General features: G+C 44.1%; 1 protein-coding gene across 1 annotated transcript; it reads right to left on the bottom strand.

Moving 5' to 3' along the window:
* Window positions 1-2,022: 2,022 nt before the first annotated feature.
* Window positions 2,023-13,942, bottom strand: CFAP161 (cilia and flagella associated protein 161). Its single transcript, XM_053594771.1, has 7 exons — window positions 13,827-13,942; window positions 12,975-13,064; window positions 12,211-12,443; window positions 10,155-10,239; window positions 6,850-7,008; window positions 3,177-3,250; window positions 2,023-2,810 (listed from the first exon to the last, which is right to left on the bottom strand). Exons 1-7 carry the CDS (start codon window positions 13,893-13,895, stop codon window positions 2,606-2,608), a joined length of 915 nt encoding a protein of 304 aa, XP_053450746.1. The 5' UTR covers window positions 13,896-13,942; the 3' UTR covers window positions 2,023-2,605.
* Between the last annotated feature and the right edge of the window lie 1,596 nt (window positions 13,943-15,538).

Here is a 15,538-nt window from a genome sequence, read left to right on the forward strand (position 1 = left end):
GACCTCCATACTCTGACCCTCTGCCTTTTCAATGCCTTACCTGCTGCTAATCCTCTCCCCATTGGAAGCCTTGAAGGCGGGAACACATTTATTCCTGACTGGAACCTGCCTCAGCTCTTCTGCTTGTGTGTGACCTGAGCAAGCCTGGGGCCTCTTCTGTGAAAGGAGGAGTGCTCATTCATTCCCTCAACACATATTCCTCAGGACATGGGAAACAGCAATCCACTAGATTCAGTCCAGTCCCAGAGCGTGGTGAAAATCACTTTGTAATTTTATAAGGTGCTTAACGGCAGTGCCGAGGTGTAGTTGACAGGGCTGGTGTGTGTGAGGGCGCCCTCAATTCACAAGGGCCCACTTCCTAGTTGGTGAGTGTATTTCATCTATTCTGAGATGCACGGGTTTTCTTTTCCCTATCTTACCCTCTCTGATTCAACGTGCACGTTAAAATGACGCACTGCACCACCAAGGTCAGCCGGTGACAGTCGCCAGCAGAGCCGGACGGAGCAAAGTTGGCGGGTGGGGCTCATTCCTGGCGGCACTACGCTGAGGGATCCTTCAAGAAGGATCAGGAGTCCGGAGGCTGTCAGAAAGACCTCCGTCCCCAATTGGTGCAGAGAGTTGGAGCCGTTAAGGAATGTCGTTCTCCACATGGAGTCCAACTCGCCCACCGCCAGTCCTGGGTTTGCCCTTCCGAGGCGCACAGGCAAACCCGGCTCTGCTCTCAGCTAAGCCAGAGGCGCTCAACCGCGGCACCGCACTAAAATAAACTAGCCAATTATAAAAACATTAATACCTGGTCTCCACTCCAAACCAATTAGATGCCACTCTCTGGAGGTGGGCCCAAGTATCTGTATTTTTTTTGAAGCCCCACCCCAAAATTCTGATTGAATGGCCCAGAGCACAGTCTGGGCAGCGGGATTTTTCCATGTTCTTCAGACAATTCCAATGTGCAGCCGGCTGAGAGACTGGGGAAAGCCTCTTCTGACCGTCCTAAAGTTGGGGTTGGAATACAGACCCCTAAGGAGCCCCTACTGTATTTTGCTGTGTATAATGGGCACTTTTGCCTAAATTTTTGAGGGAACAATAAGGATTGCACATTATATTGACACAGGAGTAGTAATCCCGTATCTATATAAATGTTTTTAATTCTCTTATTTATGCTGATATATTCGAAGTGTAATTCTATGTTAAAAAACAAATGCTAAAATTCCTTTATAGTACAAAAAACAAGTACCTAGATATAAACAAATAAAAATTTGATTTAAAAATGAAAACAGGGCGGCACCTATGGCTCAAAGGAGTAGGGTGCCAGCCTGTATACAGGAGGTGGCGGGTTCAAACCCGGCCCTAGCCAAAAACAAATAAACAAATTAATAATAATAATAATAAATAAATAAATAAAAACAAAAGTGTTTTTTGTTTTTTCCTGAAAGTTTGGGCCAAAAATCATAGGTAGGCCTTACACATGGGAGCACACAGTGCGTGGCAAAATGTGGTATGTCCCTCTCTGCCTCCTCACAGTGGGTCTCCATCTAGCCTGCATGTGGGAACCACAGTAAAGAACATTGACAAAGCTGATGCCCAAGCCACACCCCAGACCTTTAAATCAGAATTTCTAAGCTGGGGCCCAGGCATCCGTAATTGTTAAAGTTCCTAGGATGGAACTACTGCCCCAAATCCTGCAGAGGTCAGGGGAAAATACCTGCCTCCCTGAGCAGGGCCAGTCTGTGCCTCAGCAGCTGCTCCATCTAAAGCACACCCATGTCGCCTGGGGCCCAGGCACTGATTTCAGCTCATTGATTTACAAACCAGCCTCATGGCTTACCTGTACCTCTAGGGCTGGGGCCCCTTCATCCCATTCTAAACCCTTACACATCATAGGAACTCTATGAAGAATGGCTAGGTGAACAAATAAATGGAAAGGTATATATATATATATTTGTTTATTTTTTCAGGAACTTTCTAAGCACAGGGGCCCCACAAGTACTGTGCCACTTTCAAGGACAGCATAGAGATAAGGTGTCTGCCGTGAACGCCATTGTAAGGTACTAGGTTACTGGTCAGGTAGAGGTCCAGACCTCCCAAATCAGAGGTAGAAACCAAAACAGGAGAGTTTACAAGAGGGTAGAGGAATTTTTAATTCCAGGTAAGGCCACAGCTTATAGCTACACATTGTTGATTTTTTTTGGTTCATTGTACTGAGTTAAGGGGAAAAAATGGGGGTGCCAAAAATTCAGTGTAGTTCTGATAGCTTTATTACACAGACATTATGCAATAACTTTAACATTGAACTTTAAAACACACACACACAGTTCTCAAAGAAGCTTCTATGAAAGATTAAAGTAGAAGAAACTGAGTTCTTCAGAATTTGGTTCTTAAAAAAGGGCCATCATTTGTCACTTTCAAATGCCATTTATTCCCCACACCTAAGGAGTTCAGCCCTAGACTCCCACCACAAATTCTATAACCTTAATACAGTTTTTGTTTTAATGTAGTTCTCAAAGAGTTCTATACCTTACTTTAAAATAGTGCAAGGCCTGACCAAGGTTCAGTTTCTTTTAGGGCTACATTTGCAGAGAGTAGGGCCTGAGAGACCACACATGTGCTAGGTGTGTCCCTGCTCGTTAAGGCCCATGGCTTGCTCCACGGCTCGAGTGTCCTCTGCTGGTGGCTTGGGCAGGTCCAGCATGGTGGACGAGTCATTCCCAGGATTCCTGGTAACCAGCATCCAGTGGTTCTTTGGTTTTTCAACTCTGTGTGAATCCAGATATGTGTGAGCTACAACCTCCACTTCCTTCCCAAAATAGGTGCTGGAGCAAGAAAGAATTAATTCTGGTGCGAAAGCTGTCAATCTCTTCACAAAAGCACCTAGAGAAACAGACTGCTGTATGATGCCACGGGGACATGCTTGCAGGGAAGTTTCACCCTGTTTGGGCAAGGATTAGGCAGGGAGGATCCCACAAGAGGCTGTTAGGGGAAGGAAGGACTTGTATACAAGAATAATGGGGGTTTTCTCTAATAGGGTTTTCTACACCATCAAAGTTCTATATGACAATATTTCATCAGCATAGGACATTTTGTGCCTGTGTAGCCACACATTGCCCACCCCCTGCCAGCCCCATTCACAAAGTTTTGTTGTACAGCTGTGAGCGGCAGCTTTACCTGTGTTACAGTACCTTAAAGAAAGATGCCGGTGGACTGCCAGGCCGCGATTTGTGTGGCAGTGATTGATGAGAATTTTTGCATTTGCCTTCACAGATAAAGAAAATATGTTATTAGCATTCTGAATTAAGGCCTCCAATTTCCCAAAAGCAAAAATTTTCAAGTATACTAAATATTTATTGCAATTTAGTAAAATATATGTATATATATAACCATGTCTACTCAGCCACACAAGCCATGAAAGGTACAACAGCATTCCAGTCAACAAAGGACTACCTGTATGAGCTTCAGATTCTAATGCTATGTTTTTACTGTGCCTTCTCTACGTTTAGATACTCAAACACGTGCCACTGCGTTACCATTGCCTGCAATATTCAGAATAGTACTGCAGGTTGTCCTCGGGTTACGAATGAGATCAGTTCTGTAGGTTTGCTCTTAAGTTAAATTTGCATGTAAGCTGGAACAGGTACATTCACCTATCACCTGTAATAGCCTCTGCTCATAGGTGCAAGTTGTACATAAGCTGGATGTTTGTAACTCAGGGACTTATTGTATGCTGTCCAAGCTTGTAGCCTGGGAGCAATAGGCCACAATACCATCCAAGCCAGGCACGTGGGAGGCTGCACCCTCTCGGTCTGCGAACGCTGACCCTCAGGCGCTCACACCAGCAAAGCCGCCTAGTGACACTTGCTCAGAGTGTATCTCCTTCTTTAAGTGACTGGTGACTCTGCACACATACAAGGACTGTCTGGATACAGTATCCAGACGTTGTTAATACCATTTTTCATTTTACATGAACAGCCCTCACATATAAATACACACACATACACAAATTTAGAAGTCAAACCATAATGGATTGATCAAATACATTATTGTAGATATCTATATGATGAAACAATCATTCAAAGTTATGTTAGAAGACCTTTGCCAACATGAAACATGATCGGTGGTATTACTAAGTGGAAAAATAAATAAATAATCTTAATGATGTCCCATCTTATAAAAAAAAAAAAAAAACATAGCATATGCTCAGAGAAAGAAATGATAAACAACAAGGGCTTTCTCTGGAAGGTGAAACTACTGGTAATTTTCTTATTATTTTTGTGCTTTCCTGACTCTTCATAAGTAAACATATGTTTATAATCTGAAAATATATATATTGTTTCAAAATCTTGGGTTCATGCCTGTAATCTCAGAACTTTGGGAGGCTGAGATGGGAGGATCACTTAGGGCCAGGAGTTTGAGACCAGCCAGGGCACCATTGTGAGACCCTGTCTCTATAAAAAAATTTAAAAATTAATCAGGCGTGGTACTTGTGCATGTCGTCCTGGCTACGAGGGAGGCTGAGGTGGAAGGATCACTTGAGACCAGGAGTTCAAGGCTGCAGTGAGCTACACTCGCACCACTGCAGCCCAGCCTGGGTGGACAGAAGACCCTGAAAAAGACTCTTAAAAAATTAAAAATTAAAAATTTTAATATAGTTCAAAATTCTGACTCATGCAAGCTAAAAGCTGTTCGAGGAGGAAAAAGCAGTCCCGACATCCAGGAGTTGGCCTGGCACTCACAGCTGTGCCTTCACACGTTCCCCTGGGAACAGACAGTCTGCATGAGGAAAGGCCACTCTGCGACCAGGATGGGTCCAGACACAGTTAAGACCACTCCGTCATCACATCTAAATACAGACAAAACCCGGCACTGTCCAAGTCACAAATGCCAACCATCCCCCTCTCAGGGGCAATCTGAGTGACCAATGCTTCTATACTAATGACAGCTTTGTCCTTGCTCCAGCTTCCCTTCCTAGAGACAAGATTTAGTGAGACACGGGACCATAGAATTACCCCCTGATTCCTGACTACATCCACTGCAGAGCAAAGCCCCACTTCCTGGGACTCTCTCCCAAAACACCCAGTCAAAGCCCAATTCTATAAGTGTCCCTCCTAGCACCCTCCTACTGAGCGGCCCCCTGCTCCCCCCGGGTGCTCTCCCTCCCTGGGACAAGTAACAAAGGCAAGTGTTCAACTACAGGGGCTCCTGGTGGTCTCTGCCTCGACGGCACTGACCTGTGCAAGGTGGCTCAGACGGTAGGAGGTTCCCCACTTTGTGGATGTGAAGCCCTGTCCTAATGAGCCTCAGAGACCTGCCTCAGGCCAGATGGTGAGTTGGCCTTGGAGAAAAGACCTCCCAGTGCCTGGGACACCGCTCATCTAACAACTCCAGTAAAGACAACAGTGTAACAACAGCAACAATCGTGGCAACAAGGAAAGCTGGTGCCCACACCGGTGCCTTCTGTGAGCCGGGCACTTTTCTAATAAGCACCCTAAATGCATTAATACTAAGCATTTAGTCTTCACAAAACCTCATAAGGGGTGGCGATTATTAACGTCCCTGATTTACAAAGAAGGAAACTGAGGCATTGACATTTTAAATCATGGAAACAAAAGGGACTTCTCTGGAGAGAAAAGCTCATCAAAGAACAGCTGAAGAATAAAATGTGTCCAGCCTATATCACTGTGGGTCATACATATGTCCTCCACGCTTAGAGGAAGCCCTTGTGAACCTGGGCTCCACCTGGCAGACTGGGGAGACAGGTGGATTCAATGTGGCCACTCCACTCCCTGGACAGTGAGTAGTGACCATAGAAACCCTATAAATCTTGCAGTGACTCCAGCCAAGCCCTCCCACTCAGCCTGCTGGATGCCCCATGGTTAGGAAAGCCCCTGGCTCTGGACATGGGGAGGGCTGCTGTGTGCCTACCAGACCCTCAGCCTTCCCATCAGGGCTGTGCCTCAGGCTCCAGTCCCACAGGGCCCAGGGTCCTGAGAAAATGTCCATCCTGCAGTGACAAGGTGAGTGACCCTGCCCTGCAGGACAACTGCGCTCACCTATGTGGCTGCCCACAGGTGAATTAGTATTAATATAGCATCGAAGGCCTGGCACCTGTAATTCCAGGACTCTGGGAAGCCAAGGTGGGTGGATTGCTTGATCTCAGGAGTAGGAGACCAGCTTGAGCAAGAGTGAGACCCTATCTCTACTAAAAATAGAAAAACTAGCTGGGCATTGTGGTGGGCGTCTGTAGTCCCAGCTGTTTGGGAGGCTGACACAAGAGGATTGCTTAAGCCTAAGAATTTGAGGTTGCTGTGAGCCATGATTCCATAGTACTCTATCCAGAGCAATAAAGTGAGACTCTGTCTGAAAAAAATATATAATAATAATATAAAAATTAGTACAGAAGTCTGAAAGTAAGTCTGCTTTTTCCTTCTCAAACTACTTTCCTGTCCTCCGAATACCAAATTCAATCTTTCTCTCTCCTTCCAACTCCCTGTCCTCTGCTCCCCTCTTTCTCTTTGTCAGGGCAGAGGACATAGATGAATAGAGTGAGATTCTGTCTGAAAAAAATAAAAATTAGTACAGAACAGAAGTCTGAAAGTAAGCGGGCAACATCCCAGTCCTGATGGCCTCACCTCTGTACCTGGTGGCTCTGTACCTGGTCTCAGGGGCAGGGCCTGGGCCTCTGTACTTTTCAGGAAGCTCCTTAGGTAACTTCAGTGAGCAGCCAGAGTTGAGAAACTCCGCTGCAGGAGGCTGCCACAGAGCAAATCAGTGCCTTCCAAACTCGAATTATGCATGAAAAAAAGAGAGATAGAGACAGGAGTAAACTGTGCCCCCATCTTCCGAGGCTGCACTCACAGGGACCGGGAAGCCTTCGTGCTCCAGGCGCAGCTGGGGATCGGGGAGGGCAGCCTGCCAGCAGTTTCTGTAGGATGCCTCATCTGTCAGGTACACCTCCTGGAGCCAGGACCTCTTAGACGATTTCAGAAGGGTCCTATGGTCACTTGATAAAAACAGCTGAAAACAGCAGATGACTAAGCCAGCTATTCAGCTGGCTAAATGACAAGGAAGGCACAGCAGTTTTCAAAAACCTGCTCTTGCTGACTGTACGAGAAAGCTCAGTTATCCTCTGCCTTAGAAACGCTGTCTCAGAAGGCTCAGATCAACACACACGTGCCTCAAACTACTTTCCTGTCCTCCAAATACCAAATTCAATCTTTCTCTCTCCTTCCCACTCCCTGTCCTCTGATCCCTTCTTTCACTTTGTCAGGGCAGAGGACATAGATCAATATGTTATTTATTGTAAATGATGTTGCATGTAATGAAATACCATTATGATGTTCAAAACGACATCATCACAGCCTTATATCAATTCATCATAGTGAATATCAATTCACTTGTGAGCCTCCAAGGTGACCCACACTTCTCTGAAGTTAATGTCCATGTTGGGAATTGATGTCAAGTTATCTGGCTGCCTGTGACCTTGCCTAAAACCACCCCACCCTGCCGGAAAGTCCGAGATGCTACTTCCTTGTCTGGTCTTCCCAGGTTCCCCCTCACTCTGGATGTGGAGGTAATGTCTGCATATTTTGATGGGGTTTTGATAAGTACCTCTCACGTGCAAGGCTGTGCTGTGAGGTACTGTGGGGAAGGCAGACATGAGTCACTATCCTCCAGAGGTTCTCCACCTAGCAGAGGAGGTGATGGAGCATAGAGCCTCCTGTCTGTGCCTATAAGGCTGCCCAGTGGAACTGCAGCCAGCTGTAGGACAGCAGAGGGAGAAAAAGGATCTCTTCTGGGGACTCAGGAAAGGCGCTGAGGCCTGGGGGTGTGTGTGCATGGGGAGGGTGAGGTCTATGTCATAGCATATTACAGAGGGCCTCAAATGCCACAGCGATCAGCCAGAACTTCATCCAGAGGGCAGGTTGGATAGGCGGTGACCAGACCTGAGCTTCCAAAAGATGGATCTGGCAGCTCCCCATCTCATATGGTCTGCATCAGGATACACTAAGGGGCCAGGCGGTGGGGGCCTGGATAGGCCACAGTACATTACAAAGGCAGAGCAGTGTTGAGGGACAGGAGAAAGGACCTGGCAATTAGCTAGAGTCTGGATGGGGAAAAACGGAGGTGGACCTAAGGCATAGCACAGGTTTACTCTATGTCAGGGAGACTGACAGTGCCTTTCACAGCAACAAGAAAACCAGAATTTAAAACGAACGGCAAAGAATGTTTGTCTCAAACCACAGGTGGTTTTGGTCATGTAAAGAAAAACAATGATGAAATCAGAAATGCAAATCACCAGACTTTTTATGAATGCCTGAGAAGTGCCTGTTGCTAATTCAAAGACAAGAAATGGAAATTAGAAGCAGGAGAATTTGAGAAGCATGAAGATGGTCATCACCTAAAGATGAAATGTCTACCCATGAGAGAATCCACCCAAAAACTGTCTGAATCAATGAGAGGAAGGGATCGCAGCAAAGGTGAATATGAAAACCAATTGCTTTCTTTTATTTTTATAAGAAAAGAAGACATTCTTTATTCTAACAAATGTTCTATCCTTATTCTACCAAAAGTCTCTGTCTACAATAGCATTTCAAAATGCAAGATACTAAAGAATAACCTTAACAAGACGGATGTCAAACCTATGTGAGGAAATTCAGTGTTACTGAGTGAAACACAGAAGGTGCCAAAAAATGTACACACATTTTAAGAAAGAAGAAAACTGTATTAAAATTATAATTCTCGGAGAGTGCCTGTGGCTCAAAGGAGTAGGGCACCAGCCCCATATGCCAGAAGTGGTGGGTTCAAACCCAGCCCCGGCCAGAAACTGCAAAAAAAAAAAAAAAATTATAATTCTCAACATATGCCAATAACAAAAGGTGAGTACAAGTCATGTTTGAGCACCTCTTGTAATTGCAGAAGTCAAATGTCAATGAGTTATGTTTTAATATGGTTCTTCCTTTTCTTAAAATGTGTATACATGTTTTTGGCACCTTTACTGAGAGAATGAATGGAGAGACATCTCAGAAGAACAAATATTGCAAAGCTACTAAATACATGAATTTATGTTATAATGCCAATCAAAGTACCATGTAATTCCTTCCCACAGGGAAAGAAGAACTTAAAAAATGGCTGTTCACATTTAACTGAAAGGTTGATTCCTAACATAATTCAGACAAAGAAAAGTAATGAGAGTCAACTAGCTCTATGTATTGTCAAAACATAGAGACTGGGAACGATGACGCATGCCTATAATCCTAGCACTTGAGGAGGCTGAGGCAGGAGGATTGCTTGAGGGCAAGAGTTCAAGACTTCAAAACCAGCCTGGGAAACAGGTGAGACCCTGTCTCTACAAAAAAAGAAAGAAAGAAAAATTATCAGGTGTGGTAATGCCTGCACCTGTACTCACAGCTACTCAGGACACTAAGGCAAGATGATGGCATAAGCTCAGAAGTTTGAGATTTCAGTGAGCAATGATGGCACCACTGCATTCTAGCCTGGGCAGCAAACAGAGGGAGACAGACTTGGACCCAAACTTCCCATGAAAATGAAATGTTGAAGCTGAAACGCTCATGAAATCAGCGATGGAGCCCACGTCTATAGCTCAAAAAAAAAAAAAAAAGAGAGTGAGAGAGAGATTATAAAGCTATAATCATTAGAACACTATAGTCTTTAGAATAAAATTAGACATCTAGAGTCCAATGGATCAAAATAGAAAGCTGAGAAGCAGGATGTAATGTAGGTAATAATTTAATGGGTGCCGAGCATCAAATATCAGTACAGAAAGGAATAATTATTCAAGAGTAAAAGATGCCTAGGGAAAATTTAGATATTCATATAAAACCCTTCATCAAAGTAAATTTCAAGTGGATTAAAGAATAAATTTAAGCAAAAGTCAACTGTAAACATCTGCAAAGTGGAAGTGGTTTTCTCCCTTACTCTTTAGCTTTTAAGGGTGTATTTTTTATAATCTGTGAATTACAGTTTACAATCTGTGAAGTCAAAAATTCCTGCGAAATGAAATGTTGAAGCTAAAACCATAATGAAATCAGCGATGGAGCCCACGAGTACAGCGTTCTCTGTCCTCTTCAATATATAGTTGTTGGACTGTTTTTGGAAACAAAAAACACTGATCCAAAGTAGACATGCAAAGTATGACTCACCATTCTGTTTTCAAATCCTCCTGTTATCCCAAGGCAGAAGTACTGCCCATATCTGAGGACTTGTCCAGTGGCGTCTGGGTCCAAGCTGCCAGTGGAGAATGGGCATAACGTAAACTCTCTGTGTTAGAATCGTCCTGTCGCTCTATGTTCTGGGTATGTGATTTTGGTAATAATTAACTTTTCTGATAACATATATTTACATACTATTGCTGGTGAATAACTAAATAAAAGATCTTTCCTTTTGGCCTTAAGTTCCAGCTGGCACCCTAATCCCTGTCCTGCACCAAGGCCAGTCCACAGAGCAGAGCTTTGTGGGCTTTTGGCCAGAGTGGACTCAGCATGTCATACTAATATATACTGAGAAATTCTGGTCAAATGCATTGACATCTTTAGAGAGAACCAAGGTAATGAAAGCACATGTAGTGAGAATAAGATGGAGTTATTCAGGCCAGGACTAAGATGACACAGCTGGTCTTGTAGGTCCGGGTCCTACGTGACCGTCACCTCACATCTCTTGCTGTTCTGTAAATTCAGCTTTAACCTAAAAGTATATATCTTGAGTAGTTTAGGGCAATTGATTGTGAACTGGAATGTTGTTATGCCGATTATTGTTATTTAAGATAAAGATTAACAGGATTTTTACTTTGAACTTTTATGTATAAAACTGTGGTTTTGGAAGTGGAAGAACAGAGCAGTCTTGGAGAGGCTACTCTCACTGTTCTGCAGAATTCTGGCCTCCTGACAAATTAAGTTTGGTGGACCTAGCCCCTCCTGCATACTGGCTGACAGCAATAGGCGGCCAGGCCCTTTTGGTCCAGTAACACATTTGTAGGCATTTAATACATCTTCTCTCTCAGTCTTTTGGGAAACGAAAGTTATGGTCAATTTTTATTTGTCTTAATATAAATTACCTGAATTCAAAAGAAATCTAAATTAAGTTGGGCATGGTGGCTCACACCTGTAATCTTAGCATTCTGGGAAATTGAAGCAGGTGGATTGCTTGAGCTCAGAAGTTCCAGACCAGCCTGAGCAAGAGTTAGACCCCCATCTCTACTAAAAATAGAAAAACTGGCTTGTAGTTGTGGTAGGCACCTGTAGTTCCAGCTACTCTGGAGGCTGAGACAAGAGGATCTCTTGAGCTCAAGAGTTTGCTGTGACCTATGACACCAGGGCACTCTAGGGCAACAGATGACATGGTCTCAAAAGAAAAAAAAAGAAAGAAAGAAAGAAATCTGAATTAAGAACCTAAAGGACAGCTTGGCACCTGTGGCTCAAGCGGCTAAGGCACAAGCCACATATACCTGAGCTGGAGGGTTCGACTCCAGCATGGGTATGCCAAACAACAAGTACAGCTGCAACCAATAACTTAAAGAACTGGCTATATTCTTGTAATATGAACATGACTATCATGAATTAGCAATAGTTTTCATTGTGATTATATCTCTGTTTATTCTCTGAGAATTTAATTGCTTATTTTCCAAATCTCCTCAAGTACATTTTTTTGAGTTGGTGGGTTAGGGGGAGTCTCTCTGTATTGCTCAGGCCACAAACTGTCCTCTCACTTCAGCCTCCCACAGCACTGGGATTGCAGGTGTGAGTTAATGTACCTAGCCTTCAACCACATTTTTAATGACCAGTTAATTTTAAAACAGCAAAGCCTGCCCAGTGCCACCTTGTATTCAATTCTATATTTTTGTTGTAAAAAATAATGTAGCAACATTAAGAACAATGAGAGTATTCAAATGAGCTTAAGTGTTCTGAAATGTTATTGGAAAAACCCACTTTGCTTCCAGGCAGAATATGAATTTCAATTCCCTAGATCCAATGCTTATGAATTAAGCATGTTGAATTGAACACAAATGACCAATTATCCTGCTTGCTAAGGAAAGAAGTAATTTTGACAGTAATTCTCAAGGTAAGCACAAAAGATAAGAATGGAAAATGTTCATGTAACCTCTGCCTCCAGTCAGCTGCTCCAGCCCCAAGGGAATCCTTAAACTACAAGTGAAAATAGACATTGATGATGAAAATGGGACAAAAATTAATGAATTTCTACCTGAAAATGATAAATGTGTTTCTGCCGACCGGGGTCTTAGTTGGAACTGCGCTCAGCCCACAGGGCAGCTCCAACTCATCACTCAGATGGGCTTGAATTTCATCGGGAGTCATACACAGGCTCAGGTCCCCACTCAGAGATGCACCAACTTCTGCCTCAGGGTATTGGGGATTTACAAGCATCACTTTGTCACCGTAATGAACATATCCATCCTCAGATACAGAAAGCTGCATCTACAATTTCAATAGCCATTTATTACTTAAACCGTGTAGTTCCACAGCTTGAGGCCTCTCCCAGCCAGACCTTCCTCCCATCTCAGACTAAGATCTGAGTAGGTAAGGATTTCACTGGATTCCCCCAGACCATTACTTCATTCTTCCTTTCCCTTTCCTAAAGCAAAGCCCCCCCAATCATCCCAAATGACATCAAATGAAGTTGGAGTCACATGACTTGACTCTGTTATTAATCTATTCAACATCTACTGAAAATTTCTTGACCATCAACTAAGAAGCAGTTTACTTATTTATAAATTGATTCATTCTTTTCTTTATTTGGAAAATGCAAGTAAACATAATTAAAAGCAGAGTTCCCTCATGTTTCTGAAGTGTTAAGTAATTTAAAACACTGTTGCTTTCAGAGTATTAAAAAAAAAAAAAAAACTATTTTCCAAATAGCTCATTCTTGAGATTTTTCTTTTCTTGCTTAACATATACTCACACTTAATTGGACAGAATTTTGAAAACAACATTTGCATTTAAAGTTACCGGTCTCAAAAGATTCTTTTTTAATCTTCTGCTTCTCTGTATGAGAAGTTGCCCTTTATCTCGCTTCTCTAAGAAGTCTTTCATGCGCTCCTGGGCAAAGAGAAAAATAGGTGAACCCCTAAACGCTGACACCAGTACTGAAAAGTACAAATGATTGGGAGTTTTTAACTCAGAAACACTTCGAGTTGAAAAATCAAAATTTTGTTATAGGAAACGAAAGGTGAGCATAATAAAGGGAATAGTGGAAAAGTTTTTAGCACTACTTTAGTAGTTTTACTTCATCGTAGAAAGTTTAGAAAAATAAGAAGGGCACAAAAAAGGGGGGGTGGAACATCACCTATAATTACTCCAGGTAGAGACAACTTTTGGAGCCCGGCTGTCCCCGCTGAGATTTCCCTTGAGAGCGAGGATTGGTCTTGGAAAGTGCGCCCTTCCCCCACCAGCCCTGACCTGGCTGAGGCGGGGAGGAGAACACCCCGCAGGCAGCAGGGACAGGGTGGGGAGGGCAGCCTTCCTCCTTAGAGCCTGCACTCTCACCTGGGGACTGTAACACTCTTAAGGGACAGGACGAGTTTAGCGGGGTTCTGGATACCTCCCTTGGTACCTGGAGGTTGGGAAGCGAAGGTACCCACAGAAAGGAGAGTGAGTGTGCTCAGAGCAGGGCCAGGAGACCTGGGTTTTCGGGACAGCAGATGAGAATCCCTGAAGTTCTGAGAAGGGTGGGAGTTCAAGGGTGCCCACTGTCTCCGGGGTGAGAGGGAAGGCTTGAGGCGCTCACAGCCGGGGAACACGAGCTTAGGCACGGCTTGGGGGTCCCCGAGCTGCGGGTGAGCTCGGCCACGCGCCCCGTACCTCCTCCAGGTAGATGTCTTCGTTCCAGTTGCCCATCCGGACTCGGGGACCGTACAGGTTCTGCGCCATCGAGCCCTGCTGTCCAGCGACCAGGCCTCCCTTGAAGCAAGGCTCCCAGGAAGTTAGCGTGCCCGGTTGCTATGACGACCCGGCTCCAGGCAATTGGTCAAAGCCCTGGTCTCTGCCGGCCAATAAGTGACATCCTCCCCTCCCCACCCAGCCCCGGGGCGGAGGCGTCAGAGTCAGCGCCGCCCTTGAGTGCTGGGCCCACCCTGGGGCTGTCGCCCTCCACCCCAACCCAAGTCCACCTGTTAGATTTCGTTAATTGCAAAGCAGGCCAGAGGAAAATCTGAGCTGAAAAACTGCTTATTCCCTAGAGATTAACTTAAAACTTGCCTTTTTATTAGAATCCAAATGAAAAACGCTATCGAGTACCACTAGCTCATGGAGACAGCAAATGGAGCTTTTAAATGGAAGCACAGCTTGCTTGCAGACTATTTTTTGCAATCCAGAGCAATAGCAATTCCATCCTAATCATGAAACAATACATGATCAATCTGCAAATCTGGAAACCAAAATAATGTAGAAAGATGGAGGAACTAAAAACTCCAAGGCCCCCAAAGTAAGAAACATGTCATGTCAGTATATGTTTGCACATTTCTGAGGTGGTCCCTAATTTTATGAACTTGACAGCATTCCTCCTCCTTTCTTCTATCTGGAAACTAAAGGACAAGTCTGTAATTTGCAAGAACTCTTGACAAAACCTGAATATGTTGTAGCCAACATTTTTAAAACAATATATTAAGTGTAGGAGAGATAGACAGTGACTGTAGGACTACTGGGCGTGATGCTGATTGAATGCATTGCTTAATTCACTTGTATTTAGTATCTGCTAAGACAGGACAGAAATGAAAGACAAGGCACCTTCCTCAGCAAACCCAGTCCAAAACTGAAGCTAGTTCATGAAACCAAGGTATTTCAGGAAGACTGTAATAAGCGCTATTAAAGATGTATTGACGAAGGGCCATGGGAGTTTAAGGGGAGATCATTTCTGCCCTGGGGGATTGGGAAACTAAGAATTGGACGACCTTTGGGTGGTGAGGGAGAGGGACGCTTTGGAGTTAGACTTGGGAGGTTTTAAACTGGGGGGGCTGAAGGATGAGAGAAAAAGGAGCATTCTTACATACTCATGAATTCATCTCTGTCAGTACATCTCCACATTCTAGAATACATCAAAAGCATGAATAGGGCAATGAACTTAGGTTAAACTTTATACCACTAAACTCATTTGATAAATTAAGAAACTGAGGCTCAAAGAAGCTAGCGGCTTATCTAACTTTAAACTGCTAAAATTTGCTCAAAGCTAAGACTCCCCCAATTTTCTGACTCGAAAGTTTTATGTTTTTGCTGAGTGTTTTCATATTTTCCATAAAGTCAAGAATAAGACAAGGCAGCTCTAGTCTCCCCATTTTTGTTTTTTTGAGACAATCTCTGTCTGCTGTCCAGGTTAGAGTGCAGTGGCTTCAGCCTGGCTCACAGCAGCCTCACACTCCTGGGCTCAAGAAATCCTCCTCCTGCTCAGTCCTCCTGAGTAGCTGGGACTACAGATGCCCACTACAATGTCCAGCTAGTTTTTCTATTTTCTATTAACTCTCAAGCTCAAACAATCCTCCTGCCTCCGCTGGCCTCCCAGAGTGCTAGGGTTACAGGCA

The sequence above is a fragment of the Nycticebus coucang genome, chromosome 6 (genome assembly GCF_027406575.1).
Source record: "Nycticebus coucang isolate mNycCou1 chromosome 6, mNycCou1.pri, whole genome shotgun sequence".
NCBI lineage: Eukaryota > Metazoa > Chordata > Mammalia > Primates > Lorisidae > Nycticebus > Nycticebus coucang.

Excerpts from the sequence above, each read along its gene's own strand:
- CFAP161 (XM_053594771.1), bottom strand. The coding sequence starts at position 13,895 with ATGGCGCAGAACCTGTACGGTCCCCGAGTCCGGATGGGCAACTGGAAC. Across the intron at positions 12,444-12,974 it reads AAAAGAATCTTTTGAGACCG|ATGCAGCTTTCTGTATCTGA; the intron begins GTAACTTTAAAT and ends TTGAAATTGTAG. Across the intron at positions 3,251-6,849 it reads ACGAAGGCTTCCCGGTCCCT|GCAAATGCAAAAATTCTCAT; the intron begins GTGAGTGCAGCC and ends TTATCTGTGAAG.